Source organism: Ochlerotatus camptorhynchus, unplaced genomic scaffold, assembly GCF_037179485.1.
Source record: "Ochlerotatus camptorhynchus isolate MF236.1 unplaced genomic scaffold, CSIRO-AGI_Acam_v1.1 ptg000357l, whole genome shotgun sequence".
In the NCBI taxonomy this organism is placed as follows: domain Eukaryota; kingdom Metazoa; phylum Arthropoda; class Insecta; order Diptera; family Culicidae; genus Ochlerotatus; species Ochlerotatus camptorhynchus.
The window spans coordinates 5,116,467-5,140,878 of record NW_027040845.1 but is presented as its reverse complement, the minus strand read 5'-3'; the positions used below and the strand labels follow the sequence as shown (position 1 = coordinate 5,140,878).

The 24,412-nt window shown below is 42.2% G+C and overlaps 2 protein-coding genes and 1 pseudogene across 2 annotated transcripts in view; 2 read left to right on the top strand and 1 right to left on the bottom strand.

The window, feature by feature from the left end:
• Positions 1–24,412, bottom strand: part of LOC135709243 (protein CEPU-1) — a 302,225-nt gene that overhangs the window by 9,749 nt on the left and 268,064 nt on the right. The window contains exons 4-9 of the mRNA XM_065231522.1: positions 1,395–1,593; positions 1,187–1,328; positions 955–1,120; positions 778–843; positions 349–596; positions 122–283 (exon numbers count right to left, since the gene is read on the bottom strand). Coding sequence (XP_065087594.1) covers positions 122–283; positions 349–596; positions 778–843; positions 955–1,120; positions 1,187–1,328; positions 1,395–1,593 — 983 coding nt within the window. The remainder of the gene's footprint in view (positions 1–121; positions 284–348; positions 597–777; positions 844–954; positions 1,121–1,186; positions 1,329–1,394; positions 1,594–24,412) is intronic.
• On the top strand, positions 18,190–19,070 carry LOC135709303 (uncharacterized; annotated as a pseudogene).
• Positions 19,117–20,233, top strand: LOC135709312 (uncharacterized). The gene is made up of 4 exons (XM_065231622.1): positions 19,117–19,134; positions 19,187–19,202; positions 19,274–19,472; positions 19,942–20,233. The coding sequence occupies exons 1-4, from the start codon at positions 19,117–19,119 to the stop codon at positions 20,231–20,233; spliced, it is 525 nt and encodes a 174-aa protein (XP_065087694.1).

Here is a 24,412-nt window from a genome sequence, read left to right as displayed (position 1 = left end):
ATCCATGAATCGACACGAATGTTGCAACCTTGGTACTTTGAGGAAGTTTCGATGGCTTGGAATTATATCAGTTAAGGTTCAAGAATTTCTAAAAAAAAATATGCAACATAATGAAACTCACATTTTCACCCTTGTACAGGATCTGCAGATCGGACAGAGGCTGAACGCTTCGTACCCTCCAGATGGTGTGCAGCAGTCCATCGGAGTAGCTGAAGTTGGCCAGGTGGGCAGCTCCCGGGAGCAATCCCAGCGTCGTCTTGGCCGACGCCTCTCCGAGGGCATTCTGAAAACGAATGAATCGGTTTAAGTTATTTTGTTTTTAAATTTCACCAACTAAGCTAAACCAACCTCAATCTTGCACACGTAGGTAACCAGATCCTTCTGCTCGACGTCACGCACCGTTAGCCGCGTCCGCAGATGGTGATTGTGGCGGTCTCGGATAATGCCGAACTTGGCACTGTCGTGCAGCGGCTCGGCTCCACGGAACCATTCGATCTTCAGAGCCGTCGGGTTGCTGTGGTACAGACACACCAGCTCGGCACTGTCTCCGATGGCCGTGTTCAGGTAGTCGATGTGTTTGGCGATCGAGGGGCTTGCTAGAAAGGGGGGAAATGACTAGTTTTAGTGAATTTAGTCGCTTGAAATTTGAGCGGAAAAATAATGGACTTTGCTGCAGTGCATGGAATGAAACAAATAGAGCTGGTGCTAATTCAAACTATAGGTGCTAGCTACTATTTTCTACTGTTTCTAACTGTAAGCAGTATGGAGTCGTTAAACCTTGTTTGTCATCCGGGGGCGCAGTACTAGAATCGTCTCCTGTGGGTCCAAGCAGTACTACTTTGGCTGCATTTGTTCAATTTGTGTTGTTAGGTGTCAGTGTAGATGGATGACGGATAGGACATTGAGATGATTGATAAGTAGTTTAATGAAGTTCCGGAGATAATGATTACTTACATTTGATCTGCACGTTCACGACGGCATTCACGGGTTCTCCGATACCATTCTGGGCCAAGCATTCGTAATTTCCGGAATGGTGGGCTTTGACGTCGCTGATTTCCAGAAACTCCTTCCGAACGGTGATTCCCGTTTTCTTGGCGTGGTTTTCGTCCAGATGTGTTCCCTGAAATGCAGAGCAGCAAAATATTAAAACATTGATTCTTCACGTATTTTGTTCCGTGAAACTAACCCGGAAGGACCACGTGATCGATGGCGTGGGGAAACCCGACGCGTGACAGTGAATGATAAACTTGCGATCATGCTGCTGGATTTCCAAGTTTCGGTTGGTGTAATCGTTGTTGCCATGCGTGATCATCACGTTGTAGGGAGGGCTGAAAAGTGAATATTTGTTGTAAGTAAACGCTGCATTTCGTTTGCTAGGCCAACGAGCACTTTACCCTCGGACTTTTAGGGTGAGGTAGGCGGACTTTGACACCGGGAAGACGGTACACTTGTAGATGGAGTCGTCATCGGCTTGGACTTCCTGGATCGTGAGGGCATTATCACTGCCCAGTGATAGTCGTGGATCCTTGGAATGTTTCGTACCGCGGACGTACAGCAGGGTGGAAGTGTTGTGCCACATGATGATGGTATTTTCTGCAATGGAAAGAAGCAGGGTTAACTTCGAGGTTGTATTGTTTATAGGAAGCAGTTTTTTTTTTCAAGTCGAGACAATATACAGTAGGCTGCCCCATTTTGCAGCAATGTTCTGCGTTTGCGTTTTCTGTATACCTCAGTAGCCTCTGGCAGAAAACAACACAGGGCCACATAGCACTTTTGTGAAAAAATGGCTTTTTCCTAAATTTCACTTTGATCGCTCATAAACCACTCAATATACTATACAACTACCTCAACCATAGTTTTCATAGGGTCAGTAAGGTCGATAAAATAATTTCTCTGAAGAAAGTAGATGCTTAGAATGCACAAAAACAAAAATAAAAATAAAAGTTCCCCGTTTTCTATCAAAATTTACATGCAAGTTTCCCAGGGGGTAGCTACATCACCGACAAACCGACATGACACTTAATTCTGACTTATGCCCGAAAATCGTTAACGGCCGATTTAAATGTGCAATGATCCGAACTGTCAAAACCATAGGATTTTTTGATCTTGATAAAAATAATTTCTCCAGAATAGATCTGACACGAACCAATTCATAACTTTTGCAAGCGGGTTCATGGCTTAGCTAAATATAACCCGCGAGCACGAAGCCAGATGTCAGTAGTGTGCTTTGGACAGAAATGTTATTGTTTTTGCTATGGTCATTCATGTCGGTTTGTCGGTGGCTACATGTCACTCCACACACCAGTCTTGAATCATCTTTTTTGTCAGTGTGCCACAAGTGTGCCGATTGTGCCGGTCATAGAGTAAGCTGCGATTGTTTGTAAAATATCCATCCGGCAACCCGGTATTTCTGACACCTTGAATGTTTTGATTTGAAATCGCATGAATAAATCGGATTGTGGATGTCGCGGGAAGTGGCGTGTGTGTGAAATTTTGGTTCATAGGATAATAAAAGTCCTGTGTTTTAGGGTTTTTAATGCCCTTAAAGGCAGACCAGATACCTAGCTTTTCGTTATGTGAAGAGCAATGGTCTATCAGCGGCCGGAAAGAGATGGAACCGGTGGGGAACATTGTTGGAGACCGACTATAGGATGATGAATAGACTTCTGTAGTTTGTTTTGTGTGAGTTGCAGCATTATTTGAATGAAGGGTATTAATGGGGTCTAGTTAACTGCCTCTTTATCTTGAGCCCACTCTATAAGTAAACTGCTGGTCTGAGTTCCTCAGTCAGTCAAACAGCACGTAATGTTGTGCACAACTTCAATGACAGTTGTCCAGCAGTGCCCCCATTTTATTTACAACAATGGATGTGCTCAAGCTGTGCCGAATCTAATTTCGAAACAATTTGCTGAGTGACTTACCCCTTGAAGTTTCCACATATTCGGCATTCACCCCGACGGCCAATTTGAAATGAAAACTTGAATTTAACGAAGTTCAAAAGTTCATGGAAATTGGAAGTGATTATCACAATAGGGGGGACCGTTGGCATTAAGCCGGGAATGCTTAGTGAAATTTTACTTGGATGATGGAGCATTCTCATCATCCGAGAGCATATAACATTCCCAACCAACAATATGAGCTGAACGATAGTTGAATACGTAATTTCTTAGCTGAAGAAGCATATTTCTACCTGCATAAACTTTTATGCAGGTGTCAATGTTTGTTGGGTTGATTCTTAAAATAAATTTCATCAGAAGGGGGACCAAGAGATTACCATTTTCTTTTGCGTTTAGGCGCCATGGTGGCAAAATAAAGTGTCCCAAAACGAATTTTCCAAAGCGATATCCAAGCCAGATTACCTCGGGTAGGGCTCAAACAAGTATTGAAGAGGAATAAGAATCTAGGTAGAAAATTTAGCACTGAAAAGTGCTGTTTAAAGTTGTTGTAACCTTAGGTAGCAGTAGCAGCAGCAGTAAAAGCAAATAGATCCGCACGGCAAGACAGAAAGAGCGATCCGGACTGGCTTACCAGATGCTGTTTTCACCGACCGTGTGGTCAAGTTACTACAGAGCCGGCGATCGTCACGGCCAGAAACTTCCGACTGTATTTGCTTCCGATTTGATTGATAGCGAATACACCGTTGACCTTCGATGTCTTCTTGCTTGATGCCTTCGCCGTATTACAGCCACAGTAACCTTGCTTGTGGCCGATTCGATTATAGTCATTACAAATCTGATCCGAATACGAGCAGCCACGGATGAAATGCATTTCGCCACACTGCCAACATGGTGCCTTCGGGGTGCTTAATTTTTCGCTTGCTCTAGGTTCTGGTACAGGTGGTTTCAAATGGGGCTTGTTCTGCATGACACCACACACTGAGCTCACCAACTGTTGTTTCTGTTCCACTAGAGCTGCATCATGCTTGAGGTTTAGAAGTCGTTGGCATTCCATGATTCTAGTTTTGAATCTTCTTCCTCATTCGGGTCAAGTTTTGAGAGTAGTCTCGCTCTGAAGTCCGCGTTCTTCGAGGAACGAAGTCCACAGATGAAAATCAGGCTTTTGAACTGATCTACTGTCATCTTCTTCAGCTTGAAATCTTCGCAGAGAACCTTCTTCCAAAACTCCAATGGCTTGTCGACATGTTTCTGGGCAAAGTTAAACGCTTGATACTATAAAAATCACAATCATTCTTAATATTGAAAATGTCGTCATTGGGCCAAACCTCGTTTAAAACCTTTTCCCAGCAGCATTCTACGGACAGTTTGTTCGGAGATGTTTAAATTGGAGTAACACGGCTGGTGGCAAACGAGACTTTAGTCACTTCCTGATAAATTTGGCGATCATAGCTGACTGTAGTCTTCCGCTTTCTTCCTCTATCGGTCCTGTCTGCCACGCTGTCAAATTCTTAGTTTTACGAAAATACACGATAAACAAGTGATCTAAGCATACATTTTTAATATGAAAGGATCTGGGACCGCGTTTTTCTGCTCAGTAAGCAAGCCACTGCAACCAACGATCTTTGAAATCATTAAACTAAAAGCTATGAAAGAGGCCTTCATTAAGATCTATTTTCACGCGACGTTAAATGTTTCGATTTTCTCTTTGCGCATGGTTCAGGTAATCATAACAAGCTATGACCGACGTGACGATTGTTAAAGACCTGGTTGAACAAGCTATTCAAATAAAATTACGTTCTCGAATTTTACTTGGTATGTAATGAACAACAGAAATACGCGATATATTTTCAGCGGTTGGTGGTTAATTTTAAATATACTAACGGTACTGCCTACGACTACGACGGCGATTACGACAGCGACTACGACGGCGCCTACGACAACTACAACAGCGAATTTGTAACTTACCATTACCAGGATAAACACCTTTGCCCGGCACCTCCACCTTCATGTCCGCTATCTGTCACTGTTTGCAAAATATCTAATAGCAATTACCTTCCAATACCAATACTTCCTGTATTGCCATGGTCATCTGGAAGGAGGGTCGCATCTAGTGCTTTCCCCAGGAACCGTTCACGGCCAGTCTTGGACGTATCCAGCGAGGCATCCTTCAGATTACTTACAATCTCCGACACTCAATGCAAATAGCAGGCACACTTACGCTAGTTACAAAAAAACACACCCGTGCAAAGAAATGGATCAAATAAACATCACTCTCGCGAAAGCACACCCGTCGTCGTCGAACGGCAAAAAAAAAGGAATCGGTGGGCAATTTTGCAGCTGGGTGATATGCCGCCATGTTATTGAAACCAACCCAAATACTTATCACACATTTTGAAAAAAAAACTAATTTAAACTTGAAAAATCACTCCGCGGAAAAACAGATAAATTCGTGACAGACAGCTCATGAAAACCCAACCATCCGTGGGCTGAGCCTACTGCGATCTCTCAATAAACGGAAGTTTTTAAGCACAAAAACTTCACCCAAGACACCAAACGTCTAAATATTAAAACAAAAGTTCTACGACTATACACCAAATTTAAGTTTTCATTATCAGTAAAACGAATTGCTGGATCATGATCAACAATCCAATGCTTTACTGAAAAACAGCAGACGAATTACCGAAAAAATCAGCTAACATAATCTAACACCCAGTCAAATACACCACCGGTCAAACCGCAGGAGGAGGAAGAGGTAAAAATAACTATAAATAAATAAAATTATGTAAGTAAGGACACTGGCTATATTTAATAAATGATGCTTGGAAAAGAGTCTGGCGATTTTATCTTTATTATTCGTATATTTGTATCAACGATCTTTTACAGAAGCTTGAAGCACATATAGTGAAAACAAATTCAATTTACTAAATTTAATAGTTTAATCAGCAAAATGCTGCCAAATGTCAGAATTTTGAATTGCTGAAAGATCAGTAAAGAAATTGCTGATTTTTAGTAAAAGATTGTCATTTTGACAGAAGTTGGAATTGCTGAAAAATTCAGCAGCATTATTTTGCTGGAACGTTTGCTGATCTTTCATCAAGTCTAAAATCAGCAAAATTTTGCTGATTTACAGCGTTTTAAATTTGGCGTGACTTACCTGTTAAATTCGCAACCTGGACTACTGAGTATTGTTCGGTGTCTTTGAAAAATTTTCAAGTTTGGGATTTAGCTTAATTTTGTTATGCTTCAGTTCGCCCAAATGACCTGCGGATCTAGATTTGTAAAATCCTTACTTCATAAACAACAGTTTGCGTTTGGATCGCAGTAATCATAAATTTATCGACCTTCAAATGTTAGTCATGCCAGGTCTGGTTCCTCCAGTCACCATCTTAGAACAGCAGGAATGCCGTTCGTGGCAGTACAATACGCTGCACACTATTAGATTGCATTCGTAAGGTGCAATTCTAAATAACGTCCGTACCGTGCCTGACCAGCGAATGCAGTTCACCTTGACGTGAAATACCACCTCGCCTGACTGTGACTGCAATCCTTCCAGGTAGACAACCCGGCTTTCTGTGTATGCAAGTGTACCGTATGCTATGCACGAGTCGGGATTAAATATTTCACTCAATTAGTTTGAATAATCGTCACGTCAGATCTCTTTTATCGCTCATTTGTCCTTCTAATTAATAATGCGAGAGTAGGAACCACTTTCTCGATAATCGTTTAGTCACCGACAAACCGACATGACCCTTAACCGAATTGTCAAAAACATAGGATTTTTTTACCTAGATAAAAAAATAATTTGTCCAGAATAGATCAGACACGAACCAATTCATAACTATTGAATGCGTGTCCATGGCTTAGCTTAATATTTCCCGCGAAAACGGAGCCTGATGACAGTAGTAGTGTGCTTTGGTCAGAAATTTAATTGTTGTTGCTATGGTCATTCATGTCGGTTTGTCGGTGGTTTAGGTTCGCCTCAGTAAATCTGTCGTCATTACCAACTTGCCGCGCGACTTCCATAGCGTTTCGATAATTGAAAGTGATATGGACATTTTCTATATTTGCCATACTTATTGGCAAAAGACTGTCATTTCGAGCTTAAAACTAGGTTAACTAGCACCTATTTGGATCATCAATCATCCAGTCGATGACAGCAGCCATTGTTTTGTTGGCATGGCCAGTGCAGTTCTAATGAGCGGCTCGAGGAAGAAAAATGCATTTCATCCATCTGGGCGCAACCGGCGGCGGTGCATTGTTTTATTAGCCTGCACTGACCAAGTTTCTCTGCGCTTTTATTTTCATATGACTCATTCGTGAGTACATGCAGGCATTCATGGTTATGACCAGCGCTGATGGTGTTTGCACTATTTCATTCCATGGACCCGCGAGCGCACCTGTGAAGGACCACACTCATCTTCGCACTTCGGATAGGCTACTCATTTGCATAAAAGTCACGAATCAATAATAAATATGAACGCGGGTCCGCAATGGCTTTGGAATGAGTATAGAATTCCGTCATTAATTGTTTTTTTTTGCGAGTGACACATCCTGCTAAATAGGATGAGCAATTGTGGATGAATCATTGAATGGATTGGAACGATGATCCAAAAGATTTATTTTTTCCTTGATTTGTTTTCCCTCGATCTTGTTTTCCGTGCTGAGTACCAATGCTACCGACGCCAGAAAGGCAGCTCCCACACCTGGACCCTACCTATCGACCCATCTACTCATGAACCGGGGACCAACGGCTTTACGTTGCCGAATGGGATTGAACCCAGTCCTGCTGGGGTGAGAGGTAATCACGCTTACCACTACACCACCGGCACCGCTAATCCAAAAGATAAAACACAGAAAAAATATTAATTTTAATGGAGATGTTAACATCCATGCATGCAAACATTCATGCATGTAAACTTCCTTTTCACGTAAACTAGCAACTTGCCAAAAATGTTGCTTACATAGGTGGACGGTTGCATACAATATGTGGAATATTTCATGAAATATCTCATAGATTTACACGATCTACAATGTAAACTTGACTGACATATGACGCTCCATTTATGTACATCATAGTGACAGAAATTTACACTACTTTTTTGATCTGTGAAGATCGAGAAATAATCCGGTACCGAAAAAAAATCATTAACCAGCGGTCATAACAATCTTCTTTGCCAGGGATGTTAGAATCAAGGGCACAAATCTCATCTAGATTTTTGCAACGAAACCTTTTCAGTTTTGAATACTAATTCAGTAGGTTCGGCTGATCTTGGTCCTTGTGGTAGCGCGGATGGTCCTCTTGCTGTGCACAGCAAGTAATCATACCATTTGATCAAACTTAGGGGAACTGGGGCTAAGCCCGGCCCATTATGCATTAACTTACTTACTTAAGGGTCCGGTGCACCACCAGCGGTGCAAAGGGCCAACGTCAAAGGCTTCCATCCTGGGCGGCTGCTTGCTTTTGCCTTGATCTGGGCCCAGGTCAGATTCCTATCGACTTGCTAAATTTCCTTATTGAGGCTCAGCCGCCATGAGCCTCTGGACACAAACGAAGTGACAGACGGAGCGGCTCGAAAACTTTGGTGACTAACCTGCTATTTCAATTTTTCAGTGTACCGCATGGCAACACCACTACTACTAGATTGTACCACATGGCAACACTACTACTGGATTGTACTAGCATTTTCACCAAATGTATTAGAATGTTTTGGTTCTATCTCTTTCACTCTACTCAAAACTTAAATGCATAAAAAAATGACAAAATGATACACTCTTTGCACACTGTCAAAGAATCATTGTACACAAAATCAACTTTGTTCAAATCAAAACAAAAAAACTAACCCATCTGGTGGATGATGGCACAAGCTTCCAAGAAAATTCTATTACAGTGAACCACATTATTTTAATGGATTTCTTCGCCAGTTAGTCGTCTGTCACTTCGTTTGTGCTCTGGGTCTGCCTCTGCTGCGATGTCCTGCCGGATTTCAATCCAGCACTTGCTTGCAGATTTCGTTTCCGCCCCGTCGAAGTGTGTGGCCGACCCACCTCCACTTTCGCTCTCGAATTTCTGTTGCTATCGACTTCTGATGACATCGACGATGCAGCTCGGCATTCGAGATCCAGTTGTGAGGCCAACACCCGAATAGAAATTGTAATGTAGGAAACATCAGCAGACATCTTCAATACATTAAATTTTAACGTGTATTACTGTAACCTTAATGTATTCAGACTTCAGTGTGACGTCCAAGTACATAAAAATACATTAGCCTCAAACGTTACATCAGAATCAAACGTCTTGACGATGTAAAATTTGACATCAGAATACATCCAATGACAACAGAACCTAACGTTACATTAGAATCAAACATCATCACGATGTAATTTGTTGCACGCATAAAACATCAGAATACATCCAATGACAACAGAACCTAACGTTACATTAGAATCAAACATCATCACGATGTAATTTGTTGCACGCATAAAACATCAGAATACATCCAATGACAACAGAACCTAACGTTACATTAGAATCAAACATCATCACGATGTAATTTGTTGCACGCATAAAACATCAGAATACATCCAATGACAACAGAACCTAACGTTACATTAGAATCAAACATCATCACGATGTAATTTGTTGCACGCATAAAACATCAGAATACATCCAATGACAACAGAACCTAACGTTACATTAGAATCAAACTTCATCACGATGTAATTTGTTGCACACATAAAACATCAGAATACATCCAATGACAACAGAACCTAACGTTATATTAGAATCAAACATCATCACGATGTAATTTGTTGCACGCATAAAACATCAGAATACATCCAATGACAACAGAACCAAACGTTACATTAGAATCAAAGTTCATCACGATGTAAATTGTTGTCCCTCGGTCTCTCGCCGCATGCAAAGTTTGTTTTGTCCTGAGTCAGCACTACACGGCGAATGAGAACGACCCTAATTTGAGGTTAGTTCACTCATAAATCGCAAAAAGTGCAGGAACTCAGTTTTGAATTAATTTCCCTCATGTTCCGAATATGAGAAAAGAAAAGATTGGATTATCTGGATTCTCGTAAATTTTCCTTATTTTAGGGCAGATTTTTGAGGTTTTCCACAGGAAAACATGCGGCAAATTTACTCATCCTGCACTTTTTTCGATATTGAGTACACTGTACTCAAATATGCGTGATCTCATTGGCCGTGTACAGTTTTTTTTCGCAGTATGGGAAAAGTTTGATTTGTTTACGAATTAGCCCGGGAAAGTGCCAATAATGTGTCCGTCGCAAGTTTTGGTGGCGATGCAATGTTTTTCTGGTAAGTAAATGTGAATTTATTAATTTAATGTAATGTAATTATTTTTTTTTTTTTAGGAAAGTGTACCGGTACCAGTCCCAGCCGAATCCCGGTAGGGAATCCGAAGCTGGATCCCGGGCGGGGAGTTTGCAGCCAGATCTCTTTGCAGGTTAGTCAGTGTATTTTTTTACTAAAAGCTACAAGCCCAATGACACGTTCCGTAAACGGAGCCCGATGGGGATTCCGTAGACGGATCCCGATGGGGAAACCGAATACGGATCCCGATGGGAAAACCGAATACGGGTCCCAATGGGGAAACCGAATACGGATCCCGATGGGGATTCCGTAGACGGATCCCGACGGGGAAACCGAATACGGATCCCGATGGGGAAACCGAATACGGATCCCGATGGGAAAACCGAATACGGATCCCAATGGGAAAACCAAATACGGGTCCCAATGGGGAAACCGAATACGGATCCCGATGGGGATTCCGTAGACGGATCCCGACGGGGAAACCGAATACGGATCCCGATGGGGAAACCGAATACGGATCCCGATGGGAAAACCGAATACGGAACCCAATGGGAAAACCAAATACGGGTCCCAATGGGGAAACCGAATACAGATCCCGATGGGGAAACCGAATACGGATCCCGATGGGAAAACCGAATGCGGGTCCCAATGGGGAAACCGAATACCGATCCCGATGGGGATTCCGTAGACGGATCCCGACGGGGAAACCGAATACGGATCCCGATGGGGAAACCGAATACGGATCCCGATGGGAAAACCGAATACGGGTCCCAATGGGGAAACCGAATACGGATCCCGATTGGAAAACTGAATACGGGTCCCAATGGGGAAACCGAATACCGATCCCGATGGGATAACCGAATACGGGTCCCAATGGGGAAACCGAATACAGATCCCGATGGGGAAACCGAATACGGATCCCGATGGGAAAACCGAATGCGGGTCCCAATGGGGAAACCGAATACCGATCCCGATGGGGATTCCGTAGACGGATCCCGACGGGGAAACCGAATACGGATCCCGATGGGGAAACCGAATACGGATCCCGATGGGAAAACCGAATACGGGTCCCAATGGGGAAACCGAATACGGATCCCGATGGGGATTCCGTAGACGGATCCCGACGGGGAAACCGAATACGGATCCCGATGGGGAAACCGAATACGGATTCCGATGGGAAAACCGAATACGGATCCCAATGGGAAAACCAAATACGGGTCCCAATGGGGAAACCGAATACGGATCCCGATGGGGATTCCGTAGACGGATCCCGACGGGGAAACCGAATACGGATCCCGATGGGGAAACCGAATACGGATCCCGATGGGAAAACCGAATACGGGTCCCAATGGGGAAACCGAATACGGATCCCGATGGGGATTCCGTAGACGGATCCCGACGGGGAAACCGAATACGGATCCCGATGGGAAAACCGAATACGGATCCCGATTGGAAAACTGAATACGGGTCCCAACGGGGAAACCGAATACGGATCCCGATGGGGAAACCGAATACGGATCCCGATGGGAAAACCGAATACGGATCCCAATGGGAAAACCAAATACGGGTCCCAATGGGGAAACCGAATACGGATCCCGATGGGGATTCCGTAGACGGATCCCGACGGGGAAACCGAATACGGATCCCGATGGGGAAACCGAATACGGATCCCGATGGGGATTCCGTAGATGGATCCCGACGGGGAAACCGAATACGGATCCCGATGGGGAAACCAAATACGAATCCCGATGGGAAAACCGAATACGGGTCCCAATGGGGAAACCGAATACGGATCCCGATGGGGATTCCGTAGACAGATCCCGATGGGGAAACCGAATACGGGTCCCAATGGGGAAACCGAATACGGATCCCGATGGGGATTCCGTAGACGGATCCCGACGGGGAAACTGAATACGGATCCCGATGGGGAAACCGAATACGGATCCCGATGGGGAAACCGAATACGGATTCCAATGGGGAAACCGAATACGGATCCCGATGGGGATTCCGTAGCCGGATCCCGATGGGGAAACCGAATACGGATCCCGATGGGAAAACCGAATACGGATCCCGATTGGAAAACTGAATACGGGTCCCAATGGGGAAACCGAATACCGATCCCGATGGGATAACCGAATACGGGTCCCAATGGGGAAACCGAATACAGATCCCGATGGGGAAACCGAATACGGATCCCGATGGGAAAACCGAATACGGGTCCCAATGGGGAAACCGAATACGGATCCCGATGGGGATTCCGTAGACGGATCCCGACGGGGAAACCGAATACGGATCCCGATGGGGAAACCGAATACGGATCCCGATGGGAAAACCGAATACGGGTCCCAATGGGGAAACCGAATACGGATCCCGATGGGGATTCCGTAGACGGATCCCGACGGGAAAACCGAATACGGATCCCGATGGGAAAACCGAATACGGATCCCGATTGGAAAACTGAATACGGGTCCCAATGGGGAAACCGAATACCGATCCCGATGGGATAACCGAATACGGGTCCCAATCGGGAAACCGAATACAGATCCCGATGGGGAAACCGAATACGGATCCCGATGGGAAAACCGAATGCGGGTCCCAATGGGGAAACCGAATACGGATCCCGATGGGGATTCCGTAGACGGATCCCGACGGGGAAACCGAATACGGATCCCGATGGGGAAACCAAATACGAATCCCGATGGGAAAACCGAATACGGGTCCCAATGGGGAAACCGAATACGGATCCCGATGGGGATTCCGTAGACGGATCCCGACGGGGAAACCGAATACGGATCCCGATGGGGAAACCGAATACGGATCCCGATGGGGATTCCGTAGACGGATCCCGACGGGGAAACCGAATACGGATCCCGATGGGGAAACCGAATACGGATCCCGATGGGAAACCGAATACGGGTCCCAATGGGGAAACCGAATACGGATCCCGATGGGAAAACCGAATACGGATCCCAATGGGAAAACCAAATACGGGTCCCAATGGGGAAACCGAATACGGATCCCGATGGGGATTCCGTAGACAGATCCCGATGGGGAAACCGAATACGGATCCCGAAAATTTGACAGATGGAAAGTTATCGATTAACCCTGCTATCCGAGCGTGGTTATTTCTGACAGACAAGAAGTTAAATTTTGACAACCGTGGCTGAGTTCTTCTCGAAAACCGGTCGATCGACAGCACAGGGATTTTCGAACATACAAAATAACTTTCGAAATGTCACTTTTAACCACGAGTTAAATTTAACTCGGCAAATGGTTCACAGCCTTAATGAATAATTCGCTGATTGCGACTCTCTGAAAACTAAATGCACAGGTTTCATACGTCAAACTCATCCTTTGCAACGTCCTCTTGTAACTTAAAAATACAAAATGTCATAATAACGTAGGGTAGAGAACTACTTCGGCCTAATCGCCCGTTTTGGGCCTATCGAGCAGAAAACTTCAATAGAAATCCATTATTTCAGAGTTCGTCAATTCAATTATGCATTTGGTACGATACTTTAGTTAATAAGCTACGGAACGAAGTCAATGAGAACACGTGATATGAAGGTTTGCACCCATTATTCCCAAAAACGAAAGAAGCGCTCCGACCGAATCAATTTTTATCTTCATTCTTTATTCTTTATTTCCATTTCGTCAAGCCAGTGTAGACTACATACAATGATTAATACAATGTTTAATCTTCATCCGATAGGCCGAAGTGAATTCATTGGCGTTTCAATGGCGTTTCAATGCGCTAGGACGAGTTTAGAATCCGTAGGCCGAGTTTGGTGTCAAGAAGCAGTGTTAGACTTTTGACAATATCTCAACGATTGGTTTCTCTTTATCAAATCTTACGGTACATACGGAAAGGTAAATAAATTTGGAAGCCATCAGTAATAATAACATTCCGTTTGGTGCTAAACTACGCTAAACGCCAGACGTTTATATAAAATTTAAAATGTGGTTCGCAATCAGGGAAAGACTGAGATTTAAGAATTCTAATGTAAATTTTTCATAAATAATGCCAATTTAGAATTCTGTACTATCTAATAACTATTCTTCGAACTTTTAGGCAGTTTGGATAACAATTTAGCCAACGTATAAGATACTTACCACAGACAAATAGACATAACACATTGAATATTTCTCACTGTAAAACATCGCGGTTAAAACATTACCGCCCTCTGTTGAGTACACTGTGGTGGGTAGTACGCTGAACAGATGGCGGTAGTGTGGAAACGTCAAACGCAAGGGAATTGACTATGCGCGCCACAGGTGGCGGTACTACCAACTAAGATACTTTTAAATTGACCGATAAATGCTTGTTCGATGAACATCTTGCGAGTTTTATGTCTGTTTGTCTGTATACTTACTTTACTTTTGCTGATCCGACGTCCCTCGGTCCCTGGTTGCTTGTCTCCAATTTCTCGAGCGTCCCACACTTCCTACATCTTACTCCACTTGGTCTAACCACATAGCACGCTGTGCTTTTCTGCGTCTTGTACCGGCCGGATTTGAGGAAAACATCATTTTTGCGGGATTGTTGTCCGGCATTCTTACAACGTGTCCCGCCCGTGGAAGGGTACAATCATAGAGGTAACTCTAAGACCACTGGGTCCCGAAGAAAATCATTATTATTTTTGGCTCACTCAGTACCAGAACAACGGTCCCAAGCAGTCCCAAGCTATTTCACTCACCCCTGCATGTTCTGCATGAATCCACACACCCCTGATGTTATCTGTCAAACTTTCATAGCGAATCAAAACAAACATAGTGTAGTAATAGAATTTCAACTAGAATAGGGTACGTTAATCGTTTGCTTGGGACCAATAGGCTACTAAAGTGGTGAGCCAATTTAAAATCGTTAGTTTCGTATTGATTGTTGGTACAATCTTCCACTTTTAGCGACTTTCTGGATATTGGGTTCGCCATAAAGTTACGCCAGTTCGTGGTTAATTCCTAAATAGAGCTGGAACTAGGGCGTAACAGCTTTTGTAATCAATGACTTCTCTCGATGATTTCGCGGAAGTCATGGCTCTCCAAGGCGAATCGACATCACCATCGATTAGAGAAAGACTTCTACTACCCGATGGATATGTTGGTTTGTGTAGGCGTGTCTTGAATTCCGAGAAATCAACAAGAGAAGTCATTGTTTACAAAGGCTGTTACGCCCTAATTCCAGCTCTATCTTGATTTTTCTACTCCATTCACCATTTTCATATACCCTCTGCCAAAGATGGTCCTAAGCACGCGTCGTTCGAAAACTCCCAGTGCTCCTCGAGCATTGTCCATTGTCATATTTTTCATGCACAATAATTTTGTTTATTATATATTTGCAGTTCGTTTGCAGCAATTTTTGGAGCGATCCGTGAAGGGGAAGGCTTGCCACTTGTATATCCGAACAGTGGACCAAACAAGCCAGCAACCCCGTCCAAAGTGTCATGCATTATTGACAAATTGGCACAGTGGGTCGAAGGGAGATCTGGAGGCGCAGCGATCACATTGTCATGATTGTCTGGTAGTTCACTCAAAAATGCTATAACAATCGCCAAGCTCGCTGTAATGTCACCAAGTGCCTCGTCACCCACGAATAGGCGTCTATGTCAGTGGTCTAACAACTCTTAGCGCGCTAATGGCATAGTTCCCCTGCCGCATAGAGAGTTGCCACAATGATATTAGGTTAGCTAAGGTCAGTTAACTGACTGGTGGGAAACGGGAGCTTAAGCAATGGCTATTCTTTATGCATTTAAGAGATAGTCTACCAGAATGGATGACTTTTTTTTGTACAATTTTATGTTTTCTGATGGTTTCGGTTGTGCAAAACATGAGAATTAATTTTTTCAATACTTTCAATTGTACAAAGCATTAGAGCTAGAAACAAGATCTTGTAAACACTACACACCTTAACTGGTAGTTTGCTAAAAAAAAATGCTGCAAAAATCGTCAAGCTCGCTGTAATGTCACCAAGTGCCTCGTCACCTACAAATTGGCGCATATGTCAGTGGTCTAATAACTCTTAGCGCGCTAATGGCATAGTTCCCCTGCCGCATAGAGAGTTGCCGCAATGATATTAGGTTAGCTAAGGTCAGTTAACTGACTGGTGGGAAACGGGAGCTTCAGCATTGACTGTTATGCACGCATTTTTATGATGTAATCTAACAACAATCGTGTGTAGTGTTTACACGATCATGTTTCTAGTTCTAATGTGTTGTAAATATAATTGAAAGCATTTGAAAAGTAAGATTCGAGTGTTTTGTATATCTAAAAACATTAGTAAACAACTACATTTGAAAACATTCAAACAACGTTTACTTTAAACGTTTTATACATCTGAAAACATCAGAGAACATCAAACACGAAGTACAATTGAAAACATCCGAACAACGTTTAGTTCTAACGTTGTGTACATCCGAAAACATCCAAAAAAAGTTTGGTTCCAGCATCGGGAGGCATCTACGTTAGAAAACATCAGAATACATTTACATATAAAAACATCCGAACAACGTTTAGTTCTAACGTTTTTTACATCCGAAAACAACCGAAAAACGTTTGATTCTAACATCAGGAAACCTCTACATTAGAAAACATCAGAAAACGTTTACATATAAAAACATCCGAAAAACGTTTAGTTCTAACGTTTTTTACATCTGAAAACATCCAAAAACGTTTGTTTCTAACATCAGGAAACATCTACATTAGAAAACATCAGAAAACGTTTACATTTAAAAACATCCGAACAACGTTTAGTTCTAACGTTTTGTACATCTGAAAACATCCTTAAAACGTTTGGTTCTAACGTCAATAGATTGAAATTTTTGACGTCAGACCGACATTAGAATGGCAAAATTTTGTTCCAAAATTTCTGATGTATACACCATGTTACGTTGCTTAAATACAACTAAATCATAATGTTTCCTAATGTTTGACATCAGGCATACATTTGATTTTGATGCTGATGTAGACATCAAAATCAAACGTTGGGCTAATGTAAATTTCTATTCGGGCAGACACTAATTATATACCGCAGGCATCGGTTGATGAAGACCTGCAGCTTTTGAGTGCTCTCCGCTGATACACACCACGTCTTGCTGGCGTATAACAACACAGATTTCACGTTCAAGTTGAAAATTGGGATTTTATGCATCAAGACTATTTTAAAATAATAAAGAGCTAATTTGGTTATCTTTCCCATGCAGAGTTGGTTTTTGGGACAAAATATCAACATTTTTCTAGCTTTTGGACAACAAGCATAATTTTTAACCCAAAATTAATTATTTTTTCATGAGCGTACAATGTTGTTGCTGAGAACCTGTCAAAATATCATCGGTTTTCTCAAACACAGTACGTCCCGTGTTCATAAGCTTACAAAGTGATATAATTACCAATCTCAACCCATGAAATGGCTCGTGCACCACGATAAAGGTATACTTATTACAGTTAAACTAAATTTTGATAGTTGACAATACTTTTTTGATGAAAATAAGCTAAGCGGTAGGAGGTGCTATTTACTACAGTGCACCGTCACTTAAAAATTCCTCCGAAGAACGTCAAGCTTGGACCCTCAACGTTATTGCGGCCAGATGAAGAAGCTCGTTTCAAACGGTGGACACTTTACACGGCGAATGAGAACGACTCAAATTTGAGTTTAGTTCACTCATAATCGCCAAAAGTGCAGGAACGCAGCGATGAGTTAAATTTGTCTCATGGTTTCCTGTGGAAAACCTAAAAAATCTGCCGGAAAATGAGGAAATTGACGAAAATTTTATTCAGTCTCGGAGTAGTACCAATAGACTGAGTGAATCCAATCTTTACTTTTCTCAAATTCGGGATTTTTTCCCTGGAAAAACCTGGGAAAACATGAGGCAAATTTACTCATCGCTGAGTTCCTGCACTTTTGGCGATTATGAGTGAACTAAACTCAAATTTGAGTCGTTCTCATTCGCCGTGTACATGTCCAAAGCAGGGTTCCCCATAAGCGAAACTGATTTCACACGCGCTGCCAAAGACTACGCCGATAAAATCGGACCAACTCGCAATTTACCAACTTCATTTCCAAGTGAGCTAATGCAATTTGAAACTGTTCATTAGTTTTCATGAATTTTAATCAAAATAAATTTATCATGATTATTTCAGGTAAAAATTTGGCCGCACCGTTTCTTGCAAAGACACCCTTAGATTAAACATAAATTTACTACGAACCTCTCAAGATCAGGAGCTAATTCGTATTTGGTTTTGCGGAAATTTTCGATAACTCAAAACGAATGTTGAATTTTGATGAATCAGGATTCCAGCTAGTTCCAAAACCGTTCAAAGCTCTTTGCGATCGTGATGCTGAGAATTCCCGTATCGTGAATAATAACTCCGATAAAGAGAGTTTCACGGCTCTTTTCGGAAGTAACGCTGATGGTGAATAAACTCCACCAGGGAAAAAGAATCAGTCGAGAAATTTTGGAAAGCATTCCAAAAGGTTGGTCAGTAGGTGTGTCAGATGAAGGATGACAAACAGCTAACACCTTTAATGAGTATGTCGCAAATGATCTTGTCAAATGGCTGATTGAGACTGAAACTGAGTTCCCTGCAGTCGTTTTGTGGATGGCCACAAAAGCGCCATGTAATTATGGAGCTGGCTGAGTTTTGCACTCAAAATCAGATAATCCTGATTTCCCTTTACCCTAGTTCCACGAGAATTCTCCAACCACTAGACCGACTTTTCTTTGGTCCATTCAAAAACAGTTGGTGCAAGGTTCTCAGGCAATTTTACCTATGTAGTAATTCCACCGACAAACCGACATGAATGACCATAGTAAAAAAAAAAATCTGACTAAAGCACACTACTGACATCTGGCTCCATGTTCGCAGAAAATATTTAGCTAAGCCATGAAACCGCATGCAAAAGTTATGAATTGGTTCGTGTCTGATCTATTCTGGACAAATTATTTTTCTCTAGATCAAAAAATCCTACGGTTTTGACATTTCGGATCACTGCACATTTAAATCGCCCGTTTACGATTTTCGGGCATAACTCAGAATTAAGTGTCATGTCGGTTTGTCGGTGGTAATTCTGCTAGAGTCACAAAATCAAACTTTGCCAAGCTTCTGAAAACGGCTCACAAATTCAAAAGGTTGTTTGAAAACGACATTAACAATTGTGGACTCTGCCCTTGGGACGTCAATATGATCGATTTCAGTTCCTTGCCTACAAACGCTTTTAAAACACTAGAAAATCCTACTGAGTGCGTATGAGTGGATGAAACAACTGACAATGCATCAAGTCAAACTGTTGAACATGACTATCAACTTCACTTCAACTGGGATTGAGCTGTCGAGATCTTTGAACATCAGTCAGAAAGATTTTTGATATGGGCCACTCGAAGAGCTCGCTTTGTCCTATTTATGAAAGTTAATAAAGGACAACGCCGAAGGACTATTTTTTTGCCGAACCGTTCAAAGTGTTACCCTGAAATTTGTTGTGAACGATAATGGCACATGCTTATATTACCAGAAGCAGTTCGTGAAGTAAACAATGGTAAGAGATTATTTTAATATAGTCGTACATTTACCTCTCTTATATTTTTTTAACAACACTATTCAGACATTTGAGTTGGGATAAGGGGCTTGTCGTAAGCTTGTATGATCTGTATGCTTACACTTTTTCTCATACTCAAATTCAGAAACAGATTCTCTAAACCCTATCCTATCCAGTTCAAACTCAAAGGATCCATTTGACGATGTACTAGTGTGGCCACGAGTTGCACCCACTGATCCAAACCAACAGAAACGTCGTATTCAGGAGAATGTGCCATCTGTGGCTACTAGTGACAGGTGGCTACAATGGTATAAAAAAAAAGGATTTGGAAAAGAGAAAAAATTCGAAGATGCCAATAAAACAAGAATCGAGTTTTCCGAAGACATCACCGGTCTAAATAATCAGGATCTTGAGATACAGCAAAACAGAATATTTGCGTGTGGGATGCTCACTAGCGCAGAGTTCTGAATTGATCTTTCAACTACCCAGCAGCCCTTGACCACCTAATCAACTTTGCCGAAGATATCACCGGACTATATAATCTGAATCAGATACAGCAATACAGAATATGCGCATGTGAGATGCTCACTACCGTCATCTAGCGGCAGAATTCAGATTTTATAAGTCCACTTCCCTTCAGCCATAGACCACCTGATCAACTTTGCCGAAAATATTACCCGTCTATATAATCAGGATCTGGAGAGGCAACAGTTCTGAATATTTGCATGCTTACTAGCGCTATCTAGGGGCAGAATTCTGGAATGATCTGTCCACCTTCCAACAGTCTTTGAATAAAATATTTGCATGCTCTTTAGCACCCCCTTGAAGCAGAATTCTGTCAAATGAATAGTATGTGTACACATATTAAGTATGTGTCCGACACATAGATATCATATGTTGATCACATTGCAAAAATTCATGTGTGGGACACATAAAAACAATCTTTGAAATTTTATCAGTGTACGGTTTTCCTTAGGTATCCTATTGGTCATTGTCATTGTCATTGGTTTCAATCTAAGAGAAGAGGTGACAATACGGGGGCAAAAATGAACCACTTTTCTGTCAAACGTGAACCAGCTCGTGATTGGCTGATTTGATGTGTGTAAGATAGAGATAGACATGGATAAAGATAGAGATAGAGATATAAATTAAAGAGTGAGAAGCCAATTGTCATCTCTTCCTCTTAGGTTTCAATTGGTATGGACTTCGATGGGAAATCCACAGGACTTTCTAGGGATGTCCATACAAGTCCCAGTACTTATTGGGGTCGTATTAACCCCAAATATTCCATCAGGCCTAGACGACTGCCTTAGCGAAACAGTATACAATTTATAGGAACAGATCAATGCAATCAAAAATGCAATTACATTCTATTCCGTGAGTACACCTCATCATCAATGATCCAATCTGCACTCATCTGTTGCACTAGTTCGTCTCAAAAAGATCCGGTGCGATGGGTGGCCTATCAATCAATCAATTACAAGGCCTTGCTCAATCTCGAAAGCGCATGACGCATGACTACACTAAGTAATTTGCTGTTCGGCAAGATCCCATGGCCGTGCAGATCGACAACAACAACCACAGGGTACAGTTGAACTGCAGATGCGAAGTTTATCTGGATCGAGCACCATTTCCGAGGCATGACAGATATGCAGTGGTGGGACAGTAGATGGTTTTCACTGGTGGTACATTGGCCATTGGTTTTGATTGGTGGTACCTTGTGGAAGGTATCACATCTGCAAAGGATCGTGAACTTGATAGGCTTGAACGTGTGTAATTGGGTGATGGTAGGAGACATCACAATCTGCGATACGATAGACTTGGGTGATGTCTTCAAGGTTGCGTAGTTTTGAGTCGATCAGAACTGTTTCGAGGATGTTGTTTCTTGGGTGGCAGTGAACTTTCGTCCGTTCGAGTTCTGGGTTTGATTTTTTCGGGGAGCATTTTACTGCCAGCTGGTGAAAATTTCGTCCACCGTCCGTTTCTTGTAGACGGGTCGTATAGGTTGTATTGCTTCCAGTTCCTCTTCCACTGCCCAATCCGCGCTCATTCTAATGGGAGAATGAAGCTTAATATTTGCCATGAACCATGGTCATGAATTAGATAAATTTAAAATGTAAACACAATCACAAAAGTTTAACTTCAGGGTTGCCAAACTCATGGGATATTGACACCTTGATTGATACAGTTTGGCCTACTTCGGAATGATCGGCACTGCCAAAACTCTTGGCACATATTAAGGTATGCAGAGTTGAATACCCTTTGGTGTAAAGTGCATATGCAACCCATGTTTCCAAAATAGACCATGAGTGCGAAAAATTACGCAATTGTTATCCTTTGAATTCAAGAGTTTCTGGAGTTTTGAAAGGCTAGTTCCTACAATTTTGTGCTCGAGGCTTTGAGTTCCTTATGTTTCGGAATTGTAATTGATTCCCTTTTGCTACCTGACGGGATGAACTCGATCGTGCGTGATCTTTTGTTCGTTTAGAGCAGTTCGATATTTGTGATGGGTAAAGCTTTTGTTTTTGTTGAGACATTATTCGTATTGAGGGAGAAAACAGATGCCGCGATCGCGATTAAAATTATGTTTGCCTACAACTTTGTTTCGTATGCCATTTCGATAGGAAGTGACGTTTTCGAGTTATGATTTGTAGGAAAATATCTAATGCACCATTTTAAAGTTTTCTACGAGATTCAAAATGGCGAAATTTTAGCTCAAATAAAGCTGAACAATGCATTAGGTCCTAAGTAACAACACTAGATTCTCTTGTCGATTTTCTCTTTGCATCCTCACGGCCGTGGTTAGACATTACCTGCTATTTTCAGCAGACAAATCGATGAAAGAAGCTATTATCTAGCTTCTAATGCGACAAACACGACAAGAAACGGTTCTGTACCCAAGTTATTAACGAAAGAGAAAGTCGAAGAAGAGAATCCACCAATGTTACTTAGGACCTAATGCATTGCTCTGCAAATAATGAATTAAATAAATAATGTTGAAGGGGGAAGTGGGGTGGGATGGCCATATTGGGCAAGATAAACATCGTCTCCAATCCAGATCTTTTGACAATTAAATCGTTAAAAATGTATGTAAATCCCTTGTTTAGGATATTCTCATGCTGTGTTCTGCAAAACATGCAAGAATGCACAGCGATTAATGGGTGCCCGAGTAACAAGGGTTCTGTAGACCGTGTTTTAGACTTGTAGAACGCTTTAAAACCTCTATAAAACTTGCAATGTTACTTGGGTGATTTATAGTAGTGCCCCAACACTGCAAAAAAAAAAACTAAAGTATAATGAACTTTTCTGTTATTCAAACAAATCTCCGATAAAGTTATTTAGTTTGTATTCTCAATCTATGTCCGAGATTTGGTTAAATTTGAGCAATATTTGGATTTCTGGTAAGCAAATAAATAGGACCGTTCCATTTCCCATACATGTTCCCATACAAAAATTAAATTCTACCGCAAATCGAGATTATAACCAAACTCGGTCAAATTTGAAATGAGTAGTTGGGAACATATAGTATAGTTGATCCACCCTACTAACCATCTTGCCCCTCGAATAGAAAAAATGTCCCGAAACTTCAAAGTTTCGTTTGGACATATTTTTTTTTAAATTTAACAATTTTGTATAATTGTTCTTCAAGCATAGGATTATAGGCCAATCTTTGAAGCTTCTGTAATCTTATAGAAATAATTATATTCTCTCCAAAATAGTGAAATTTTATTCGAGTTTCGTTAGGATGGCCATTAAAGGGTGATACGGTCAAAATTTGGTCAAGGGAAAACGCGTGTAAATCGGTGAAATCGTTTATTTAAAAAATCAAATTAAATTTCTTTTTCAAGTTCAATTAGTATAACATTCAGGAAAAATATTCGGTTAGGCTTCCGCTTTTCCAAATCCGAATTGCCGGGCCTTACGCTTGACCCCTGCCATCAGATTTTGTACAGCCACCTTGTCCACCTTCTTCGCCGCAGAAAGCCAGTTTGCCTTGAACTGCTGCTCGCCCTTAGCAGTTTTTTTGGTCTTCTTTAGGTTCCGCTTGACAATAGCCCAGTATTTCTCAATTGGGCGGAGCTCTGGCGTGTTGGGAGGGTTCTTGTCCTTGGGAACCACCTGCACGTTGTTGGCGGCGTACCACTCCATGGCCTTTTTACCGTAATGGCAAGATGCCAAATCCGGCCAAAACAGTACGGAACAACCGTGTTTCTTCAGGAAAGGCAGCAGACGTTTATTCAAACACTCTTTCACGTAAATTTCTTGGTTGACAGTCCCGGAAGCTATGAAAATGCTGCTTTTCAAGCCACAGGTACAGATGGCTTGCCAAACCAGATATTTCTTTGCGAACTTTGACAGTTTCATGTGCTTGAAAACATCTGCTACCTTTCCCCTTCCTTTTGCCGTATAAAACTCCTGTCCCGGAAGCTGCTTGTAGTCGGCTTTGACGTAGGATTCGTCGTCCATTACCACGCAGTCAAACTTCGTCAGCATCGTCGTGTACAGGCTCCGGGATCGCGCTTTGGCCGTCGTATTTTGTTTATCATCGCGATTTGGAGTCACTACCTTCTTGTAAGTCGATAGTCCGGCTCGTTTTTTGGCTCGATGCACGGTTGTAGACGATACACCCAGCTTATTTGCGGCATC

Excerpts from the sequence above, each read along its gene's own strand:
- LOC135709312 (XM_065231622.1), top strand. Across the intron at positions 19,473-19,941 it reads ACACTAGAAAATCCTACTGA|TTCAAACTCAAAGGATCCAT; the intron begins GTGCGTATGAGT and ends TATCCTATCCAG.